The sequence below is a fragment of the Blennius ocellaris genome (assembly GCF_963422515.1).
Source record: "Blennius ocellaris genome assembly, chromosome: 13".
Taxonomy (NCBI): Eukaryota; Metazoa; Chordata; class Actinopteri; order Blenniiformes; family Blenniidae; genus Blennius; species Blennius ocellaris.
Window position 1 is genome coordinate 23,662,570 of NC_137662.1, and position 23,488 is coordinate 23,686,057.

The window sequence follows — 23,488 nt, forward strand, 5'->3', positions numbered from 1 at the left end:
GAGTTGACTTGTTCAATCAAGAGAGGTCAAGCATATGTCCTGCCTCTCGCTGACCTTGTGGAGAATACCTGTTGTCTGGGGGACAAGTGAGTCCTTTGGCTGGCTCAACGTGACGTGACCGGACTTCTTTTCAAAAGCCTTTGACAAACGGGAAGCGGTCTACTTGCTCTTCCAACAAGAGAGGTTACATGAGGACCCACCGTCTTATAAATACCATGCAAAGAGGACCGACCAATGTCTGAAGACATTTTCCATTGTCAGCGCTAAAAAAAACTGCTCAGCCACATAATCCGTGTGGCTCCAAGCAGGGAGGTGAATATGAGGGATGTCCTTGCCCTCCCATTGGGTCCACAGCCAAATGCTGATGAGTCCCTATGAAAAACAAACAAGGCTTCATTTGCTAGAGAGCTTGAAAACAATGCATCTCCAAGCAGAACACCTCCCACTGCTTCCACCGCTGATGGGATTAGTCTGGTCCAAAAAAAAAAAAAAAAAATGAATGACAACAAGAAAAAACCTTTTCAAACGTGACAAAGTTAGCTCTGACCCTGATTCTCCATGATGTTGTTTTTGAAGTCCAGGCATCAATCAAGAGATGCAGGATGGCTGAACGGGGGGGTGGAGACATCACTCTTCTGCGCAAGAACCCTGGGGGGCGGACATCACGTCCCGCGGTGGAGAAGAAAAGCCCTGCACAGGTCCAGCTGGAAAAAACGATCTCGTGGAGTTCGTGGCGGAAGAGCGGAAACACTGCATGGAAACGTAGAACATGAAGACCTACGACAAGTTGACAGAGGAACGGTCACCCATCAAGCAAAGGCTCAAAAGTAGTGACCTTCACAGCTGGTCAAGTTTCATCCACCAACATTCAAATGGGTTAGAGGGCAGTATGAGGCCTGCAGGCTGCACAATGGACATGTTTACTCTGGATAATAGATTAAACTCTCTTCCCTCTCAAATCAACCTGTGAAAACTGTTTTATTTACCTTTGCTTTCAGACCGCGAACGCGTCACAATAATAATAGTCTCTTTTAAGTCTTTTCTATTAACAACTACAACTACTCCAAAATAAACTTTGATTGCTGTGGCCACTGCCTAAATTAAAAAAAACGCATGAAGGATTCAGCACACACAACATTTACCTTGTTTTTGGCCATTTATTAATTTAATATGTCTGTTTAGATAATGAAACAAATATTATATAAGTTATTTATAAGTTTGACCTGTATTTTACTGACTTCAGCAAGCGGCGCTTATTTTGTTGCTCTAGGAAATTTCAAAACTTTGTTCCATTTTTTTTAAAAAGAGCTTTATCAGCAATTTGAAATAATAAAGACAAACATTCATAATGCAACATGTTAAATTTTAAAAGATTTAAGGCTGACAATGACATAAAAAGTAAAGCCTCAATGATGAAAATGCCTATAATAATAATGGTGATTGTTGGAAAACAAATTAACGACATTTGTCGGCAGCCCCTGAACGCATCACCCTGACGTCATCACGTTTGTTTTTGCGCGGCGCGATACGGAAGTTTGAACCAGTGTGCTTTTTTCTGGCGAAATCTGCAGTTTTATAAAGTCTCTGGCAGGTTTGACTGACACATTTCAGCAAATCCAGGCTTAATCCGGAGTTGTAGGTCGTTTCGGGATCGCTGATTTCAGAACGGAAGTGTTTCACTGTCGTGACAATGGAGAGATCTCTGATTCAAGACAATCCGCTGCTTTTACCGGCGAATAAGGAGAAAACCGTCTACGACGGATTCATAACTGTGCAGGTAAATATTAACACAACAGTGGACTCCCCGTTAAATGCTGTCATTGAAAAGAAGAGGCGCATATCAGAATAAATGACGAACCCAAACGACATGCGCTCGATTCAAGTGACACTTCTTTTGCATACATTATGTTATTATTACTAAAGATAATGTAAAACCCTGTGTAAAAATAATTTACAAAATCTATATTGCACATAAAACATTGCTCAGATTGCTATTATATGTTGAAAAACTGGGCCTGTATGATTGTGTGTTCAATATTTATATTTTATTTTTTGTATTTTTTTTTTGCAGTGACAATAACACAGAAATTCTGAGAATGTGTGATGGATTCATCACTGTTCGGGTAGTTAGGTAGTATTAATAGATTTCTTTGTCCTCAAAATTGTATATCAGAAAATAAAAATCTGAACTTGCACAAGCAGGTAGCATGTGTTTAGGAAACAGCTTTAGATTTCACCATAAATTAAATATATTTACAGGTATTATCCATTTTTGTAGCGCCAGCTCTGTTTTATATTTAAAATCCTCACTCGTGATGGGAAAAGTGACTCCTCAGATTCCCTCTTTTGCTTAAATATTGTAATTATGATCCACATATTTTACATGAAATGGAAAACAGAAAAAACAAGTACCCATCTAAATTTGGCAAAAATCCAATGTGACTGTCTGTTCAATGCTTATGAAATGAAAACTATTTGCAGGGAGATAACGTGAAGAAAGTTTGGGAATTAGTGCACAAAATAAAACCAAAAAAGTTTGCAAAATAAAAACATGATGCAGAAACAAGTTTGGACTTAAAGACGCTTAAAAGTTGAGAAATTTCAAGACATCAGAAAAACTGTCTGCTTCTAAAAGAGTCCTCACTCAGAGCACTTATTTATTTATTTATTATCTTTTGCTGGTTGCGTATGAGTAATACTCTGCAACACTGCCCCCGCAGGTCATCGGAGGTATTACCCTATTTGTTAAACTCCCTGGAAATTAACCATGTTGGCGAAATGAACCAAGATATAGGTTTTGTTTGACGTTTCACTGTATTCTGCACCAGAATGTTTCATGAAAATTGACTTCACGTTGAGATCGTAAGTCATTTTCAGCACTGATGATGTGATCTTACGACATTTTACAGACGGTTTCATCACGTACATTGTGGCCACAACAAAATAAAAAACTTTCAAGTGTGACTTTAAAGGTTATTATAGCATTATTTTACCAGTCCAGCCCACTGGAGATGAAACTGGACCGTATGTGGCTTCTGAAGTTACATTTTATTTAGGATTTTGTTTACATCTTTGTATATATTATATACATTATAACAGTGTTTTTCAACCACTGCGCCGCGGCACACTGGTGTTTCCGCGAGATCTAGTCAGGTGAGCCGTGGGAAATTATCCAATTAAAAAAAAAAAATTCTAAAAAAACATTTGCTCTCACAGCCGACAGTGTGTTGCAGAGTAATCATGTATAAATACTCTTCACCACTAGAGGGCAGCACAGAACTTTGCCGGTGAAATGTAAAGTGACAGACGTCAGTGTGGTTAATCTCCACCTCCTGCTACCATCTTGTATCAAAGTACTGTGTCAGTGACAGTGATGGAGAAGTTTTTGAAAAGGAAGAATGTGAACCAGGATCTCAGCTCTTCATCCATCAGGTCCAGGTTTCACACTGAGGGAGTCACTATTAAAAAAAAGACATTGGGAAAAACTTTTTTTCTGGATTTACTTGATTCCTGTTGATAAAATTTTGACGAGAAAGACTTTATATTGTTAATAGAGGCTACAGAGTTTAACATTTTAACATTTCCGGGTGGTGGAGTGACTCTAGATTTTTCCAAACAAAAAAGTGCGCCTCGGCTCAAAAGAGGTTGAAAAACACTGCATTATAAGATGTGACAGAATGAAATGTATTAACTATTAAATCCCAGCCTGTGACGGCGTACCCCATCACTGAGGTCTTCTGGGTTGTTGTTGTTTTTTTTCTAGGAAAGAGATTTCAGGATGAGGATCGTTCTTCCACCAGATCGCCAGCTCAAGATGGCCAAGTATAAATTCTCTCATCACTCTTTTTTTTTTTTTTTTCTTTCCCCCACAAGCTCATATAAACCGTGTGTCCTGTGTTTTCCTTATCTATTGTGTCCTGTATACCTGCCGATACTTCCCAGGCTGCATTGCTGCTGGCAGTTGAAACACCTGCTGCGCGGCTACGAGCAGATAGTCAAGCAGGTAACGTGTTGTTCCCTCTGTGTTTTTATATATTTATCACCTTTTTTCTCTTTTTTTTCTGCGTCACTTTGGCTTCTTTTGCGTCGGCCGCCTGGCGACGTTCCCTCGCCCTCTTGTCACCCGTCAGACTCGCCTCACTCAGAAGCAGAGAAAAAAAAACAAAATTTTTTTCACTGTTTAATTAACATCGCCATGGAAAATGTCCCTATTTGTTATGTGGCCCCTCGGGGTTATTTGGATGAGATTGATATTTCACCCCGGGCTGCAAAGTTCATTATTTTCACAGCCTTTAAGCTATCATTAATTATTAAAGCTGGTGGCAGCCCCCATTAATCACAAACACTGTGTTTGATTTGAATGGCTGGCGAGAGGAGAGGGGTGAAAAAAGAAAAGGAAGAAAAGACACTGTCACTTCATTATCCCTCTATTCACGGATGTCTTTTCTCCTGTTCCCGACTCGGCAGAGGCTGCAGCAGTCCACCGATCTCGTCGGTTTCCTTCTGGAGTTGAAGACGGTCTTGGTAAGGAGCAGAAACGACACCAGGGGTTTCAACCCCGGTCACTTCGACACTCTTTACTTTATGAATACGGAGTGAATGGGAGCCTCGAGGCGCTATCAATAGCCTTGATTGTGAGCGTACTCATGTACATGTATGTACAAAGCGGATCGATGAAAAACGCCACCAAACAAAAAGGCGAGAGGCTTCCTGGCCTATTAGTATTCTGGGTTTCGTTCGCAGGAAGTGGGTCTGAAGGGCCGACCCCAGCGCCGCGCCATCCCGTCCCCGCAGTACTACTCGCAGCTCGTCGCCGAGATGGAGACCCTCGGCTGGGATAAGTAAGTGGACCACTGCGAGCTCTGAACACCTAGTTTTTCTTTTTTTTTAAGAGTGTGACTCAACTCAACTCAACTTTATTTACAAAGCGCTTTAAGCAGCCGTAGCTGAGACAAAGTGCTGTACATTGAAATAAAAGATATAAGAGGCAACATAAAAACATTAAAACAATACAAAAGTTAAAGCAATAAAAACAATAAACAAAACATAAAAAGTTAAAAACATAAAGTGTTAATTGATAACAAGCAAAAACAAAACAAATACAACAAATAATAAATAATTGATGTATTTTAAGCAAAAATAAATAAATAAATTATAATAATAATAAATTAGGCTAAATGACCTTGTCTTATTAATATCGTCAATGTGAGCACAATTTATTATTTTTTATTATTATTATTATTGTTAATTGTTTGCTTTTTTTTTTTTATTTACTGTCAAGAAGAGAAACGGAAAAATGAAAATAAAGAGTTTAAAAAAACAAAAAAACAAAACAAAAAGAAAACGAAGGCACTAAAACCAGAGCAGAGTCTCACGCTGAGGTAGAAGCCAAAGAATAAAAAATGGGTTTTAAGACGAGTTTTAAAAAATGGACAGTGAAGGGGCTTGTCTAACAGGGAGGGGGAGGGGGGGGGGGGCATTCCAGAGGTGAGGACCGGCAATGGAAAAGGCTCTTACCCCTCTGAGCTTCCGTTTGGACCTCGGTACCTCCAGGAGCAGCCGGTCAGCTGACCTGAGGCTCCGAGCAGGAGCGTATGGATGAAGCAGCTCAGAGAGGTAAGGCGGGGCGACACCGTTTAAAGATTTAAAAACAAATAAAAGAATCTTAAAACGGACTCTGAAAAGCACAGAGTGACCACGTCTTGTAATGTAGGTGTTTTGTCTACTTCATGCCGGAGTACCTCAGGGGTCTTTAAAGCTGCCTGGTTCTCAATTCTCGGTGGAAAGAAAAGAAAAGGAGGGGGGGGGGTCCTTTTATGAAGAAGAAACCTGCAGGACGAGACTCTGAGGTGGAGAAAAGTGCACGTCGGAACCGGCTAACTCAGAGAACTGTAGCAGAAGGTGTCAAAGTCGGGTCCTGGAGGGCCGCAGCCCCGCATGTTTGACACCTGAGTGTCATGGCGGTTCGCCAGAGAGCCTGTTAATGAGCCGCTCGTTGCAATCAAGCAGGGAAAACATGCAGGACTGCGGCCCTCCAGGACCCCAGTCTGAGTCCACGTTTAAACGTACCAAGTTTTTTTTTTTTTTTTTACAAAAACTGCTATTTCTCCTTCTGCATTTACAAAAAAACCAACAAAAAACCTTACTTTACACGGAGCCGCATATCAACCTGGTTCGGAGCTAATATGAGCGTGCCAAACCTGTAGGGGGCAGTGTGACGGGAAGGACGAAGCCGCGCTAGCCAATCGGAATCTGTCTCGATCAAAGATGAGCAGGATCGGGTTGGGAGGCGTCATTGAACCGCTCTATGATGCGCCGAATCGTGGGATTTATGTCAATGGCCGCCGTCTCCTCCCCTTTGCGTTCCCGTCGCGAGGGACCAGATGTTACCGGTGCCGCCAGTGTAAAGATAAATGTCATTTCCACGCGTTTTCCCAGGAGGAAAACAAAGTGACTGGGCCCGTATACGTGGCTAAAAGCGTCCTGCGGCTACGTGGAGCTAAACAAGAGACAACGCCGCCCCGCCTTAACAAATGGCTCTTAATGCCTTGCTTATTTTTAGTTATTGAGTTATAGTTAAATCCAGGTCACTTTTAATAACGCTCAGCCCGCGGATGACGACGGGCCAGGCTAACGCTCGTCAGAAGGAGGAGGGGTGGGGGGAGGGGGGGGGGGGGGGGGGGTGGAGGTGGGGTTAGTTGAAAGATATCTGTTCTCCCCCAGCTCAGATTAAACCTCAACTACTACACTCATTTTCCACTTTCCTATTAATGACCGCGGCTACAATTATGATATTAGCAAAATGCAAATGGAGCTAATTGAAGACTCTCAGGTTTTAATAGGAGAAATGTGTGGGGGGGGGTGGTTGGGGGGGTTGGGGGGGTGGGTGAAGGTATGCTTTCGGCTGGAAATAGGGCCGACATCATTTCCAGTGTCGCGTTACGGTTAGGAGGCATTACACACGGCGGGCCTCAATCTCCAAAGCACTCGAGATTCGCTTAGCGTCTTAATTGGTGTGGGCCGTGCTAATGGCCACCGGGGGGGTTCTCAGCTGTAACGCTGTCTGCTGATTGGCCCAGGTAAGAGACCCTCCCCCCCCTCCTCCCGCTCGTCTCCGGTTCCACATTGGAGAGCGTGGTCATCCTAATTGGCTGGAGATGGCGGCCCGTGTGTTAATTAATGGAAAATGAGGTCAAGTGGGTCACACGCCATCACTTGGTGGAGCCCGCCCCCCTCGCCCCCTCCACCCCCCCAACCCCCCCGCCCATCAGCTTCAAAAACTGAGCTTCGCCAGATCTCCGGGGCTCATTACGGGAGCAGCTGGCCCTCCGTGCTCGCCAACGCTCCGATGTGAAAGTTTGGCCTCGCCTTTTTCCCCGGCGTTATCACTCCGTCACACCGTGTTGCCGCTCCTCCTCCTCCTCCTCCTCCTCCTCCTCCTCCTCCTCCGACGACGACTCTTGACGGCGGCTCTCCGCTGGACCCCGGCCCGAGGGAATCGCATGTTCTCCAACGTCGACTTCATTTTTTTTTTTTTCTTCCCTTCCCTCGTTCTTACATTATTAGGCCAGCTAATAAATGACATCACCACTGGTAGTGTGGGGGAGGGGGGGTTGGGGTTGGGGGGGGGGGGTTCTGCAGTTGCACCCAGTAAGTAATGACAATGCCCCTGTTAGCACAGTAAAACTGTAAACCAGGCTAATGGTTATTGAGGTCTCGGCACTTGATGAAATTAAGAGTCCGTTTCCTGTGCTCGCGCGACTTCCATCCGTCCTCCGTCCCCCCCATGCGCGCCCCCCCCACGCAGGAACTCTGCATCTCCGTTGATATCACCAGTCATGAATCACGTTGTCAACGTGCGTGCGTGCACGCGTGTGCGTGCGCACACTTGGCTGCGGAGTTGCAAATGGGATGCTCTCATCAGTCTTCCCAGCAGGACGTCTGGCTGTCACGCTGTTTCCATCACGGCCAAGTAAGGGCGGCGGTGGCGGCGGCGGCGGCGGCTGGTCCCTGCGATCCTGGATGCGAGACCCCGATGGTGCGGAGATGGGAAAGTGAACACCGTCGATGCACCGGCGGCTCCCTCTCCACGCCAAAGAGAATCAGCCGTTACAGCCCGAGTCTTACTTTTTTTTTTTTTTTTAAACTCCGTTACCGTTCGTCTTACTCGTCTGTTGCTTGAGTTTCCACTTCATTTTTGACTTCGGTGAGGTCACGGCGTCCACGGCGACGGGGAAGAAACTTAAAGACTCGAATTTAAACGTTTGGCCTTGGACGTGAGACTCGTTTCCATTTCTCATTTAAAGTCAAATCAACAATGCTAAGCAGCAGACTCGATGAGGTGGAGCTAATTCAAGTAATTCCACTTCCTGTGGCTGTAGCGGGATTGTTTTCGCCTAGCCTTGTGTCGTGATGAACGAGCCGAGGTCGACACCCGAAGGCCACTTTGACTGTCGTCCCTCAGACGGGGCGAACCGCCGAGTTCATGACTGGTTTAACAGGTTGACGTAAATGAAAACAGAAGTAAGTGAAAAGCCTGTTTTAGATTCGATTCTTCATCACGGGATTCTTTTCTCACGTCCCTCACGAGTTACTCGCTCCAAACTATTTCTACTCCCCAGCTTTTACTCTTTCCCGACATTTTCCATTCCCTGTCCGTCAATTTAGTTTATTTTGATATTAAATTCGCATGACATGTCCAAACAACAACAACAACAAAAGTGTGTCTGATCTCAAAGACATCTAAGACTCTACAGTATGCTCCGTTTTTGTTAAGCTGAAATAAAACAACTTATACTCAGGTAGAACATAAATTGGTGAATTTACTGTGACCCAACTTAACTGTACCGACTTAATTTGGTCCAAAAAAAAGTCTGTTTGAAAGTAACTTGAAGTACATACACCCACTTTCCCCAAAAGTTTGACAACCTTCCCAATGTGGCTCCATTTACTACCAACAAAGGCCTGACCGAAGGAGACGGAGACGCTCATGGACCTCTGAAGCTGCAGTTCTGTCCATTTGTGCCTCCGTTGATAGAAACGGACCGCCTGCAGACCAGAAACTCACAAGAGCTTCGGTTTTGGAGACGCTCTGACCCAAATCACATCACCCAGCCATCACTCTTTGATCTTTGTTGAACTTTGAAGACAAAATGTTGACTTGAGGTCCAAGTCTATCCCTCCGACTTAATGAAGGAATGATCATTGCTCGTCATTTGACCTGACGAGTTGAATTAAAGCTTTTCATAGTCATAAGATATCAGTTGTACGTTCAAGAGTGTGACGACACCGGGACTCACTGGAGCCCGAGAGGCTTTGGAAACCTCTTGAACATTTTTGCCTGGCGAACCCTGATGTTGCCCGTCAGACCCAACTGAATGCTGGAAGCACAAAGGGAGGTGCAGTGATTTACTCTGGTATGACGACTCAAACAGGGTCAAGTAGAAGTATATTTTCCTTTCTGGACAATCTTCCCCTCACACCCTCTGGAACCTTTTAAGTTCAGCGAGTTTAGCTTCTCACTCGTTCGCTCGGACGCTTGTCACTCTCTTCACTCGCGTGGGTCTATTAGCTGGCCTTGCCTGACAGATGTGTGTATTTACTGCTGTAAGCAGCTGCGGGTGTTTTATGAGTCTTTGTGAGCGCGCGCCTAAAGATGTGAAATAACCTTCGTGCATTCAAGAAGTTCTGCACGGCGAGATGACTTTAGCCTGTTGTCGGAAGATAGCGCCGCTATCGGCACCGTCAAAGAAGTGTGTGTGTGTGTGTGTGTGTGTGTGTGTGTGTGTGTGTGTGCATCAAATTGCTATGATCATGACAAGCATACTTGTATGTGTAGATGTTGGTGTGTGTGTGTGTGACATTAAAGCACTGTTGCCCTTCTCCTGAGGTTTGATTGCTAACGTGTGAGTGAGCAGACACTTTTATGAGTCGGGGCCCATTGGACAGCGTCTCCCATCATTCCATCACTTCCCTAAGTGTGTGTGTGTGTGTGTGTGTGTGTGTCTGAGTCTGTCGCTCCCCGAGCACACTGCTCACATCACTCCTCTCTAACACAGTCCATAAATCCTGTGCAGATATACAGCCGCGTCAGCCCGGGCGCGGAGCGTCCGCGGTAATGTACTGTAAATCTGGAGGAGGACCGCTCCCAACCTTTGTCTCCGATCGCTCTTTTGTCTCCGGGTCTCGGTGGACCGGAGATGGAGTGGCGAGGGGGAGGAAGTGACTCCTTCACAGCGTGCTGGAGCGGCTGAAGGAGCGGTAAATCTGACGGCTCCAAGCTCCAGCCAGATCGGTGTGGTGTCCTTAGCCTCGCCGGGTTATAATTAGCTGGAGAAGGTTGAGCGTCTGATTTACTAAGTCCACTCGAAACTCGGAAAAATGTGAACCAAAGCCTGAGGTCGCGAAGAAACGCGGCGCTCTTCTCACAACTCGAATCCCACGGCATGTAAACCCGTCGATGCAGCTCCGGTGTCAGTAGGACTTTATTTTTCATGTGCTCAGTGGTGGAGTGACGGTGACCGATGTTTTCCAACGGCCAACTGTCGTCTGCTAAAAACAGCTTCAGCCGACGCGGAGGCCAGTCTCGGCATATTGATATATCTATTTCCATCAAACACATGCGGTATAATGTCTCGTCTTAACCAGTCCTTGCTTCTGTTGTAGGAACCGATATAGCTTATAAGCTTGAGATCATGGGCAACAACGTGTTCAAGTGAAAAATGGAAGAGTTTTGTCGCGTTTCTGTTTAAGTAACACTATGAAAACTGCTCCCAGGGGGGGATTTTTTTTTAAAAGGCTCCGACGCCGTCTCCGTGTAAACGGTAGAAAATGCAACAAAATAAAAACGTGAAAACGATGCTTTTTAACCTTTGTGTACACAGGGCTTGGGTTTTGTCCCAGTCTGAAATCAGGCTCTTGGGGGTTATTTGTCTGGATTACCTTTGGGGATTGTATCGCCTACACAGTTGGAAATATTTAAATATTTATGTGGACCAGTGGGGAGGTTTATTCCCATTCCGAGTTGCGTCCTGCTAATGGAAATTAAAGAAGAAAAAAACCCTTAATCACTGTTTACTTCTATTTGGAGCAACATTATCATGGCTAATTATAGAGGTACAACATTTTTGTATGAGCAAAAAAACAAACCAGACCATGAACTGATGGCTAATGTAAGGTCAGAATGTGGCCATTTCAAAGCAAGGCAGCGTGGTCGAGTGGCCGTCTCTCGATCAGAGGATTACCGGTTTGATTCCTCGTCGCGACAGGCCACATGTCTGTATATATGTGTGTGTGTGTGTGTGTGTGTGTGTGTGTGTGTGTGTGTGTGTGTGTGTGTGTGTGTGTGTGTGTGTGTGTGTGTGTCTGTGTGTGTATATATGTGTGTGTGTGTGTGTATGTGTGTGTGTGTGTGTATGTGTGTGTGTGTGTGTGTATGTATATATATATATATTATATGTATTATATGTGTGTGTATATATGTGTAAATATGTATATATGTGTGTGTGTATATACGTGTATATACACACACATATATATGTATATATATACATACAGTATGTATATATATGTGTGTGTGTGTGTGTATATATATATATATATATATATATACGTGTGTGTGTGTGCGTGTTAGTCCATATACCATTTGTGAAGCGTGCAGGAAGTTGAGGCCTCGACGCGCTGCTGAAGTCGACCAAACGTTTAGTTCCTGCCACAGTCGTCCCCCACAGAGAGAAGCAGAACCTGTGGACGTAGACGAAGCCGCAGTCTGATATAACGTCGGCCGCGGTGGTAGAAGCAGCGATAAATCCCCGGAGCAGAGTCTCAATATTGCTCTCTGCCACTGTGATTAATGATGGATGATGGCGGCTGTCGGGTGACGGTGTTGTTGTACACTTCCCCCCCCCGGCGGACGCCTTGCTAATTTACGACGCCGCCCTGCGTCCGTCCCAGGCTGCTCTCCATAGACACGGGGTTCCGGACGCTGAGGCTGCGAGCGCAGGACTCCTGTGGACGGGAACACGTCCTCACCGTCAAACTCAAGCCCAAGGTAAGATGCAATCCAAAATCCAGCATGCACTGCGACTCCCCCCACACACACACACACACACACACACACACACACGTCGTTCAGCGTGGGGGCTGGATCATTTTCACAGTGGAAATTATTCATCACTCACATGGAATAGTCTCCAGCTCGATGTTGACCTCCAGCCAATCGGAATCCAAAACAGGCGGACTTCAGCAGACTCGTGTGGGGACGTTTCAATTTCCCTGACGGAAAATCGGCGATTTACATCTGTGCCCCTAAATCTGGGTCAAACTGGAGAGGATGCGGAGAGACATGATAACCCACTGTGACTGAGATGTAGCACAGATAAAACGTCTCTACGCAGACCTCAGCGTGATGAGGGGGGAGGGGGAGGGGGGGGGGGGGGATCTTTGGCTATGCATAGAGAAAGAACCAATCCACCCCCACGCTCATCTGCATCGCCGCCGTCTCCGTTTTGCCGCCGTCGAGGAAAAATACACGAAACTCCGAGGTAATAAATGCAGCAGGCCCCGGTCAAACACTGCCGTGCCGCAGGGTGTTGGGAATGTTTGCACGTCGGAGAGTTTCACATCGGGAGCGTTTAATGACACTTTCGGACACGTGGTGTCACACAAAAGATGTCGCTTTCTCTCTCTCGCGCAGTCAAATTATGATAATTTTTCTCAGTTCGGTCCGTGCTGTTTAAGAGTCCGTGCTTCACGGAATCAAGCCGGTGACTGTTCTACCAAAATAGGCAGTCTATTTTTGTTCCCGGAGGAAAATGTGCGTTTGGCTTTATTTGTCTGATTCTCACTGCTTAAAAGGTTTTGAGTCGGTGACAGTTGAGATTACGGCGGTGAGGGAGTCATACGTGTTTTGAGGCACGGCACAAAAGTCCCAATTAGACCTGCAGTTGTTCAGAAGGAATATGAATACGATAACCTGCAACTCGGGTACAAAACCTTCAACGCGAGTGTAGAAATCCTGTGACTTGGCATGAATGAAAAAGCCAACAACGCTTTTTCTTTTTATTTATTTCATTCAAAAGTAATAATTAAAATCACTCCCCCGCAACAAAACGTCCAGTCTGAATGAAAAGGAGCAGAAGAGAAGATCAGTATTATGATATCTGCCCACATCATCCATTCAAGAGCTGGAAAGAAAAAGTCGCGACACCAATATAAAGCCCACAACACAATTGCAAAAGCTGCAACATGAAGGGAAATGCCCACAAAAGGCATGCAAAACGGATCTGTACTGTTTTGTAAAAGACACATTAAAGCAAAAGCCCACAAGACACACCCACAATCAGCAATATGACGGCAAAAGCTATAATATTCCAATATGATTGCCTGGTTTTTACTGTCAAGCAGCTTTGGTGTTGCAGTGTCGTCCCTCTTACAAGTCTACAATCACACAATATTAAAGAAACGCTACTAATGTTCCGTGGTCAGGAAACCTTACGACAATCTCATTGCAGCTGCCCACCTCTGCAAAAGTGTCTTATTAATTTTAGTAAAACTACCAAGGCTTCTTCTATTCATATCCACAATGTTGCCTCAAGTAAACGAACTCCAGTGGGAATCGTTGAAAAGACACTGAGAAGATTTTAACCCCAAAAAGCTGTTTAGATTTGGTTTGACTTTGCTCTCAAACCGTCTTATTGTTCTTTGAAAACCAGTCTGAAGCCTGATCTGTTTACACTTGTTACAGCTCGGGCATCGCCCGCTATAGAATCGCTGTATTCCTCCCGTTCTATCCGTCTTCTCGCTTTATCCAGCTGAGACACGGATGAAGGCCAAACGCCATCGTGGCGACTCTGTTTAGACTCGTTCAACTCAATTCAACCTGATTTTATATTGCGCCACATGTAACACAGTCATTTCTAGGTGCTTTTAACAGAGAGAAGCCCAACAAATCCACACGCCGTAGAGGTAGAAGTAGAGAGGCTGACACACACACATAGTTTAGTTCAGTGTTTTTCAACCACTGCGCCGCGGCACACTGGTGTTTCCTCCAGATCTCATCAGGTGAGCCGTGGGAAATTATCCAATTTCACATTTTTTTTTCGATAAAAACATTTGCTCTCACAGCGACAGTGTGTTGCAGAGTAATCATGTATAAATACTCTTCACCACTAGAGGGCAGCACAGAACTTTGCCGGTGAAATGTAAAGTGACAGACGTCAGTGTGGTTCATCTCCACCTCCTGCTACCATCTTGTATCAAAGTACTGTGTCAGTGACAGTGATGGAGAAGTTTTTGAAAAGGAAGAATGTGAACCAGGATCTCAGCTCTTCATCCATCAGGTCCAGGTTTCACACTGAGGGAGGCACTATTAAAAAAAAAAAGACATTGGGAAATACTTTTTTTTCTGCATTTATTTGATTCCTGTTGATAAAACTTTGATGAGAAAGACTTTATTTTGTTAATAGAGGCTACAGAGTTTCGCATTTTAACATTTTCGAGTGGTGGTGTGACTCCAGAGTTTTCCAAAGAAAAAAAGTGTGCCTCGGCTCAAAAGAGGTTGAAAAACACTGCTTTAGAGTTTAGACCACTTTGTCTGAAGTTTTCTTTCACGCTTCCAGGTCAGTATTCACTCTTGAGTTTCCCCCAAATACCTCAAGCGAGATCTGTGCGTTACCTAAGCGGGGGGGGCGGCGCACGCTAAAGTGTTGTCGTCTACTTGCGTTCCACGCGAGGACAGGATGTGAGAAATGACGACACTGCCAAAGATTTTCTTTATGTTGCCCAGGTCTTTGCCAGACTTACCTTCAGCAGGACAACGGGGATTGAACGCTGGGAGGCTTTTAATATGTTGACTTGAACTCTTGGCAGCTTTTAAATGACGGATTCCCCAAAATGTAATATTTAACCCGGCTTTGTCGCGTTTACTTTTTCTGTTCGGGTTTTTCACATACAGCGTGCACATGCCGTTGATAGGAAATGCTGACAAAGCGAGGTAGAAATCCACCGACACCTGTACTTTACATGCTGCAGGCAAGTTTTCCAGCCTGGCCAATGATGATGGAAATGCTAGAATGTACTCGCGGTAGTCACGGGACGTCGTGGCCGCTTGGGTGGGATGGAGAGTTTGAGTTTTTATCGGAGTCCGGATGACATCCATCGTGGGTCAGTGGAGAGTAGTGGAGACCCCAACTGTGGGCCCACCTGGCCTCCCCTCCCCCGCCCCTCCCTTGGCACCTCTCGCCAAAAAGCACCCTTGAGTCCTTCCTCCGAGCGCTCCAGCTGCTTCCTCCAGAGCCAGCAGCAGGTCATCGCTCAGCACAGCGAGGGAGGAGGCAGCTCTGGCATGGAGGTGTGGAGAGGGAGAGGGGGGAGGGGGGGGGAGGGAGAGGGAGGGGGGGGGACGAGGAGGCTGAAGGTGAGCACAGAGAGGATGTCGGGCTTCCGAAAAGTTATCTTGTTCACGCAGGAATGCATCGAGATCACTTTCTCAAAGTGTTGTATAAAGTTTACTTTGTACTTTACCTTCGACCCAAACATTTATTGTAGTAGGGTTAGGGAGTTAGGAGGTTAGGGGTTAAGGCTAGGGGGTTAGGGTTAGGGGGCTAGGGGTTAGGGTTAGGGTGTGGAGGGTAGGGTTAGGGGGTTACAGTTAGGGGTTAGGGTTAGAGTTAGGGGTTAGAGTTCAACAAAAGTTGTTGAACTCTATATTCAATGTCAAACAGGATTTTTGTTGATATATTGTCTCCTCTGTTAAAAACCTGCAGCATCCTGCTGAAGCGCCGGAATGCTCTGCCGACCTGCCCGTCCCTCTGGCCTTACCCTGGACACCCCAGGTACACACACACACACACACACACACACACACACACACACACACACACAAATTGAGAAATATTGTGTCAAATCAGCGAGAAGAGTCCGTTGACAGACTCCTTTCAGGGCGACCGAGCCGAGATGATCCAATGTGGACAAATGAGCAAATTTTTTTTTTTTAAAACAACTAACTTTTACATTTTATTTCCTTGAAAATTATTTAAAATGGACTCGAGAAATGCAGACTTGATTTAATAATCTCAAAGATTATATGCAACAGTTGCAAAGAGCAATAGAGGAGAAATAATCGCTTTGCACTCTAAAACAATCCAAAAACATTTTTTCTAAATTACATGATGAGTCTAAAGCCCCATTTATACTGTTTCAAGTGAAAATGTATAATTTTGGGGCCGAAAGTGGTGTCGTGAGCACATTGAGCCAGTAGTGGGTGCAGTTGTTTGTTGTTGTAGTGAAACCACACACACATACATTCAGTGTAGTTTTGTTTATGGCATTTTTCTGCTTTCATGTAACATTCAGAAATATAAGAGGGATAAAACATGTGCTGTATGTATGAAAGCAACTAGCAAACTAAACTATTTCTATCATAATAACATAAAAGTGGAGTTATTGCCTTTATTTCCCAGATCAAAAAGCAACATATAATTCCGAATGGCTCACATATTTCCTTTTTTGCTGGAAATACATCGGCAATGCATGAAATGAACTGTCTAACGTGACACGATCGCTCAAGAGAAGGAAGTGAATGGAGCATTTCACAAGCATGAGCAGTGTTACCTTAAAATTAGAGTGTCGATTAGCAGAACTTTTAATCTACTGGAGCAAAGTATTTCCCAAATCTTTCTATGTGCACGATGCACATAAAGTTAATGGGAAACACTTTTTTTTTTTTTTTTTTTTTTTTTTTTTTTTAATGGCTTCTCTTTATTTTTCTGAAACATTCAGACTGAAGGTTTGATGGAAAGCGCTTGAAACGTTTTTCCATGTTCATGGCTCTTCTCGAATATTCAACTCCATTGTTGCTTATTTACTTTTGGAAGAGGAGTAAACGCAAGTGCTGGGTTTTTTGTTTTTTTTGTTTTTGTATGTAAGCCAGATAAATAAATCATGAAAAAGGTGCTTAACACGGTGCTTTTCAGGTTTAAATTGCAGTATTATTCCTGCACTTAGAATTGCAATTATCTTCACGAGGGTCACCGAGGCTATTTGCTGCAGCCCTGAATGCTTCCTGCAGCTCCTCGTTCAGAATATTGTGCTGGAAGTAACGCCAAGAGTGAGACGGTAGCAACACTTCAGGTGTTATTTACTCCAATTTTGGCACATTTGGACCATCAGCAATCTGCATTTCGGCATGGAAGACCAACAAACATCTCCATAGTGACGTATGTTTTGGTTTCATGTTCTCAGATTAAAACTGTAGTGAAGATGCCATGAGTTGTGTGAAGACCAGCAGTGAACGCTTACATTTAATGACTTGTTACTAGACATGAAAGGGTTCTGCCTTTCATGTCCAGTGTCGCGCTGTCGTCTCTCGATTGTCCATCAGGAGTTGAGATGTGAAGGAACAAGTTTGTTTCCACGGTTTAGATGGAGGAATGGCTGGAATATAGATTCATCCTGTCATCTAAAGCACTTTTATTCAAAATTCAATGCACTTTGATGTTTTGAGGGAGGCGGCAGAAGAATCCGTCTTCGAACCAAACCGTGAGAATCTTTTAAAAATTCAGCAAGTTCTGATTGTAGGGCTGCTCAATTAATCGAATTTTAATGGCGATTCCGATTTTGGCTCCAGACGACCTCAAAATTCATATAATGGAGGAAAAACAGTATTTATGTTGGACTTGTTTATTGAAGTATATCTATCTATTATTGTATTTTATTTATTTATTGTTTCCAAAACATTGAGTGCAGTACAACAGTTTATCTTTTACTACTACCTTACGAGATATTTTTATATATTTAACAGGAGAGTATTTTTTTATTTAAACATGTTCAATAAATGTTTTTCCAAATTCAAAAACGGAATCGTGTAAATAATCGCGATTTTGATTTTATTTTTTTCCCATAATCGTGCAGCCCTATGTGATTATCTTTGTGAGGTACTGGAGTCAAAGTTTATCGGCTATTTTCTCGCAGATTGCCGTGTTTTAGCATTTTACCCTTCGGCCAGTTAGCATAAAAATGTCCCTAGAAGCGACGGCCAGAGTGTTTTTTTGAGGTCGAATTTTCATTTCACTAGGACTTTAAGTCTTGTACCTTGATACCTTTGAGCTTTGCCCTCTCTGGACACACCCTCCAATCCACACACTGATTCGGCTCAAACACGTTTGCATAGTCTAAAGGCTAAAAAAAAACATCCCCGCCCCCTCCGTTCGGCCCGTCCTCAATCCAGCCACCTCAAATTTAGTCCACTTTAATTGGTGTTAGCGAGCTTTGATGTGGAAACCAGCTGTGGGCTCTTTGGAGCTCCTCCGCTCCTCGTTATTGTTGTTTGCCGTCTTTGCTTCGTTCTCCCTACGCCGCTTTTCATCTCGGTCACTGCCTCCGAGTGTGTGTCGCCACACACACACACACACACACACACACACACACACACACACACACACACACACACACACAGTTTTTTCCCCGCCAGGTATTCCAACTCGAGCTGCATGTTATTAAGTCAACATGCGATAATAGTGAATATTGCATTAACGATATTATCCACGTACGATCTACTGAACTTATTTACACAGTTTGTCGGCTTTGTTGTTGTGAAATTTATTTGTTGTTCTTGGCCATTTCTTAGTTCCCTGTGGCCACCAGGTAAGAAGTATTTACAGTATTTTCCAGACTGTGAGTTCCGTCTGACAAAAGTGTCTTCGCACAGAGATTCCCCTATTCTGGTGAAGACACATTTATTTTAGAATTTTTTATAAAAATGTAAATGCTGAATGCTCATTTAAATAATATAAGTCACATTCATTATCATTTTCGAAGTTCATTGAGCTTTTGAATCATCCGAAACCCGGAAAAAATGACAAAATAACCTTAAAAACGTGGATGAAATGTCTATTTTTGTATGACGACGTAAGTTACATGCAGGTATAAAGGGTCTGACTTTATTCAAATTAAACCCTGCTGTGTAAATCTTTCTTTCTAGAGATATTTCTACTTTGTCAGTTGAAAAAAGAAAGTGTGACCTGGACAATATGGTGAGACTCTCAATCAGTTCAAAACATTCCTAAATTGATGTCGGTCCTTAATGCTTGTTGCTCATGTTGACAAGACTGCAAGCATGTCGTGCTGCTTGAATTCCATCATTAAAAACAAAAAAGAGCTGCTGCTCCGTTCTTCTGAATATCGTGCGTGTGTGTGTGTGCATGTGTGTGTGTGTGTGTGGTGTGTGTGTGTGTTGCTGAGCTGATACATGGCAGGCGTACAGTGAGGACCAGCTCAGAACAGCGCTGCCGTATGGAGCCTGTCTGCCTGCTGGGCCGTTGATGGATCTCTCCCACACTGCAACATGAAGTGGGCCTGCGTCTTTGTGTGTGTGTGTGTGTGTGTGTGTTCGTGTGTGTGTGTGTGTACGTGTGCGCCCTTGCATCTGTGCCAAGTGTGTTTTTGTCTAATGTGTGAAGGGTGTGTGTGTGTGGCGGGGGGAAGGGCCTGTCTGTCGGCAGTCCTGACATGTTCATTTGAATGAGTAATTATTGCCTGCTCTGTTGCAGGGCCAAGACGTGCCACTCTGTGCATTTGTGTGGAACTAGAACGGGAAGTGTGTGTATGCGTGTGTGTGTGTGTGCGTGTGCGTGTGTGTGTCCTTTGTGCTGCAGGCTGTACGTGCTGCTTCTTAACAACGTAGCGGTACATGTATGACGAGACGAAGTAAGTAAGGTTGAGGGAACCAAGGTGGAATAAGTGCACGAGAAATACGTGAAATAGCATGACTCCGCAGTATTCCCAAGACATCCCGGCGACTTTTCGCTGACGGCAAATCCTGATTAGCTGAGGCAGGCCACTGGACACTAAGAAAATGACAGTAATAATAATAATAATAATAACAGCGGTAATAAATGTGTTTTCTGTTGAGGGATTGACACGTAACAGAAGGTTAAATTATAGTCATCTAAATGTCAGAAGCCAGGAATGCATTTGATTAGTCCGGTTCGCTATTAAAGGTTCTCCCCCGCGGCAGCCGGAAATATTAGTTAGATGTGAGATTAACTGTCATGCAGCTGCTCGCCACTAGTCGGAACTAGAGAGGCATCATACGACCACGTAAACAGTGCTGAAATATAAAATTTATAAAGAAGTAGGAAGTCGGAGTGATGCCTTCAGAGCACATAGAACTTTAGAAGTAGATTCTTGCTCATCAATTTCTCTATAATTCTAGTTCTATAGATCTATGGCCGCACTCTTCCTGCTGTTAGCGTCATGTAGCTTCTTTTATGGCTATTTGATGACATCACGGACCACGGTGGGGGGAGATTACCTCATCTTTTTTCCACAGATGATCGTCTTTGCAGACTTCCACGCCTTGGGGAGGGTTGAGCCGGGGTTTTAGAATTTCCCCACTCTGGGACCCGTCTTTGCGCTCCTAAAACTGCCTCACCTGGATGACAGGCCAAATACAAGCACGTTTAGCGTCAGCGGTTTCCTGGTGTGGACGTCCCCTTAAACTCTTGATGCTGGTCGTTCAGTTCTGGGTCTCGGTCTTGTGTTCTGTCTACGAAACCCACGTTTCAGCGTCTTGAAATCCGGGTCTGGAGAGCCGGTCTCTCACAGGTGCAACACACCTGAATGCAATCAGGGGCTCGTTATTATTATTATTATTATTATTTTTTTTTTTTACAAGCTTGACGACCGCCTCAACTTTAGATTTGCGGCGTTCTGAATCTGGGAGGAGCTAAAAAAACAAAACAAAACGTGCAGGACGCCGGATTTGAAGACCCCTGGATTAGAAGCAACATAGCGAGAACTCGTTTTTTGTTGTTTTTTTTGTATAAAAAGGTTTTAAAGTGGGTGAAGTTTTGTCCTCGTGAGCAGAAAGGAGTGAATTCGCTCCCGCGAGGAAGGTCAGAAAGAGATATCATGAACGGATAAAGACGACTGATTGAGACGGCCGAGGAGAGGAAAAAAGAAAAAAATCCCCGCTGTCTTTCACGCTTCCCTCCCGTCTCTTTGCTCTTCGCACACGTTCTTCTCTCATATTCTTGCAGGAATTCAATTACCACCTCTTCTTCTTCCTCCCCCCCCCCCCCCCCTCCCTCCGTTTCCTTCTCTCTGAACTGGGCTGAGCGCAGTTATCCTGAGCCGTAACCGTAATCATACCACTGGCATTAATTGGGCTGTAATTGCCGAGGCTCTCTGCACCTGGACGATGCTTAATTGTGTGCACTGTGCTGGCACAATGACCCGTAATTTTTGGTTCATTTTTCCCCCCCTAATTTTTTTTTTTTCCTCCCTCTCTCTCATTCCATCTGTAGCACTCACCCACACCTCCATCAGCCTCCTCTTCTCTTCCTTTGCATGAGAGCAGGTGTGTGTGTGTGTGTGTGTGTGTGTGTGTGTGTGTGTGTGTGTGTGTGTGTGTGTGTGTGTGTGCGCACCTTAAGTTTTCCTACTTTTACCAAATGGTCATTTGTTGTCCGCTCCCCCTTTTTTTTTTCTGGTTTCCTCCAAATGTCGGCAGCTTTGAGGCGTTTTCACCGACTAATAATGAATTTGCAGGATCCTACACACCCCCCCCCCCCCCCCACACACACACACACACACACACACTCTCTCTCTTCTTTCTGTTTGATAACAAATCTAATCACACGTTTCTCGCTGAGGCGGTTTCAAGCGTCATACACCAGTTGGCTTGATTTACTTTTCACTTGAATTGACAATTAGTTTCTTTTATTGATCAATCTGCGACTAATAGGCCAACGATTGTCTCCGTGGCGTGTCGGTAATGCTTAAAAACACGCAGTGACTTTTCAGAGCGTTCGTCTCGGTGACCCAACTCCAAAGTCAAAGAAAAGTTTGGACAGTTTTTTGTGGATGCCGTTAAAATGACGATCTCCGGCATTAAATTGAGGCTAAGTTGGATTTAAAGCCGGCAGACGGGCGAATCCACTGTAAACTGTTCAGAACAATCGTCATTTGAGTTCCAAGTATGAATTAGACCTGATGTCATTCAACGCGTACTTGTATCGGTACTCTGTGTAGGCAAGTAGCTAAAGCTCGGTACTCGGACTCTTTTAAAAAAAGTAGTATCAGTTCATCTCTAATAGATGGTCAACTAGTATCAGAGTAAAAAAATAAATACAAAGAGCAAAACATGGCAATAATCAAACAAAGCACACGCTCAGAAAACACCCCAAAGAAAATAACAAACAAAAAACACATCCGTCATGAGAAAGTATAAATGTTAAGACGTTCAGTAGCCAAGCCTTCACTTTCCACCACATCGGTCCGTCTGAGAGGCCGGAATCCTTCTAACGTGAAGATGGACCCCAAATATTGTTGAACTTATTGTCTAGGTCAGGGGTCGGTAACCTTTAATGCTCAAAGAGCCATTTGGTCCCGTTTCCCACTGAACGCAACACCCATTTTATTTTGACAGTCCCACAGGAAGACCATGCCAGGACGACACGACACACAAAACCTCCTTCACTGCTGGTTGACGACTTACAACTAATAAACTCAACTACATGAACTAAGCAACAAAAACACAATCATTACCAACACTACAAACCTAACATAACCCCCAATAATTACATTTAAAACACCACAAACAGAAACTCCCATGATGCATTGCAGCTCTCAGCTCCTTTATCGCTACACATTATTAAAATGGAAGATAAATGTGGGAGATGTGGATTGTTAGAACCATGAGTGTGAGCGGTGTGTCTTTAATGTCCTGTAGTTGTTGTGGAATTCACTAGAATGTTCCGTCACTCTCAACAAGTCTGTAATGAACCTCCTGGAACTGTCGGCTTTTACTGTGAAAGGTACAGGAAGCTCCCAGTTGAGCCGCTGTCATGACCTGCAGCCGCAATTCTACGTTCTTCCTGCCATTATTGTTGCGTAATGACGTCACGTCGCTGCGTCGTTCAGGACCCTACATGTTACCACTCTTTGTAGCGGGACTGCGCTCTGGGTGGCCTTGCCTCCTTACGTCCCTACGGGATGAACTGCAGTGGGACGGAGGCTCCAGGAGCCGCGAGTTGCCGACCCCCGGTCTAGACCAAACAGCTGAGTGCTGAATCTCCTCCAGTCCCGTGAGCTATAGCGTCTTGTATCCAGCGAGTACGAGAGGGACGTCTGTCTTGATTTCCATGCGATCGGTGTTGAACCGTGTGTTCAGGAAGCTCAACGCTCAGACAGACAAAGAAGAAAACCTTCAAAGTGCTCCGCGACTGTTGTTTGCGTCGGCGTCTGTCAGTCTCGGCCTTGTTTGCAGTCAAGCGCGTCTTTGAAGAACTCGTAAACGCCGGAAAGTTTTCCCAGCCTCCCGAACACCCCCACCCCCCCCCCCCTCCGACTCGACCTCAGCTGTTCCTTTCAACCGCCACTTAATTATGTTATGAAGAGAGGAAAAATGACTACCTGCTTTCTGCTGCGCGGGCATCAATTATACTAATTCCGAGGAGCCGATGGCTGCCGATCGCCGGGACGTGGT

General features: G+C 44.6%; 1 protein-coding gene across 1 annotated transcript in view; it reads left to right on the forward strand.

The window, feature by feature from the left end:
• Nucleotides 1-1,690: 1,690 nt before the first annotated feature.
• fancl (FA complementation group L) overlaps nucleotides 1,691-23,488 on the forward strand; it is a gene marked incomplete at its 5' end in the record, with an annotated part of 29,952 nt that continues 8,154 nt past the window's right edge. Inside the window, 7 exons of the mRNA XM_080507019.1 lie at nucleotides 1,691-1,777; nucleotides 3,764-3,822; nucleotides 3,943-4,003; nucleotides 4,468-4,524; nucleotides 4,744-4,841; nucleotides 11,953-12,049; nucleotides 15,765-15,833. Of these exons, the coding sequence (XP_080363145.1) occupies nucleotides 1,691-1,777; nucleotides 3,764-3,822; nucleotides 3,943-4,003; nucleotides 4,468-4,524; nucleotides 4,744-4,841; nucleotides 11,953-12,049; nucleotides 15,765-15,833 (528 nt within the window). The remainder of the gene's footprint in view (nucleotides 1,778-3,763; nucleotides 3,823-3,942; nucleotides 4,004-4,467; nucleotides 4,525-4,743; nucleotides 4,842-11,952; nucleotides 12,050-15,764; nucleotides 15,834-23,488) is intronic.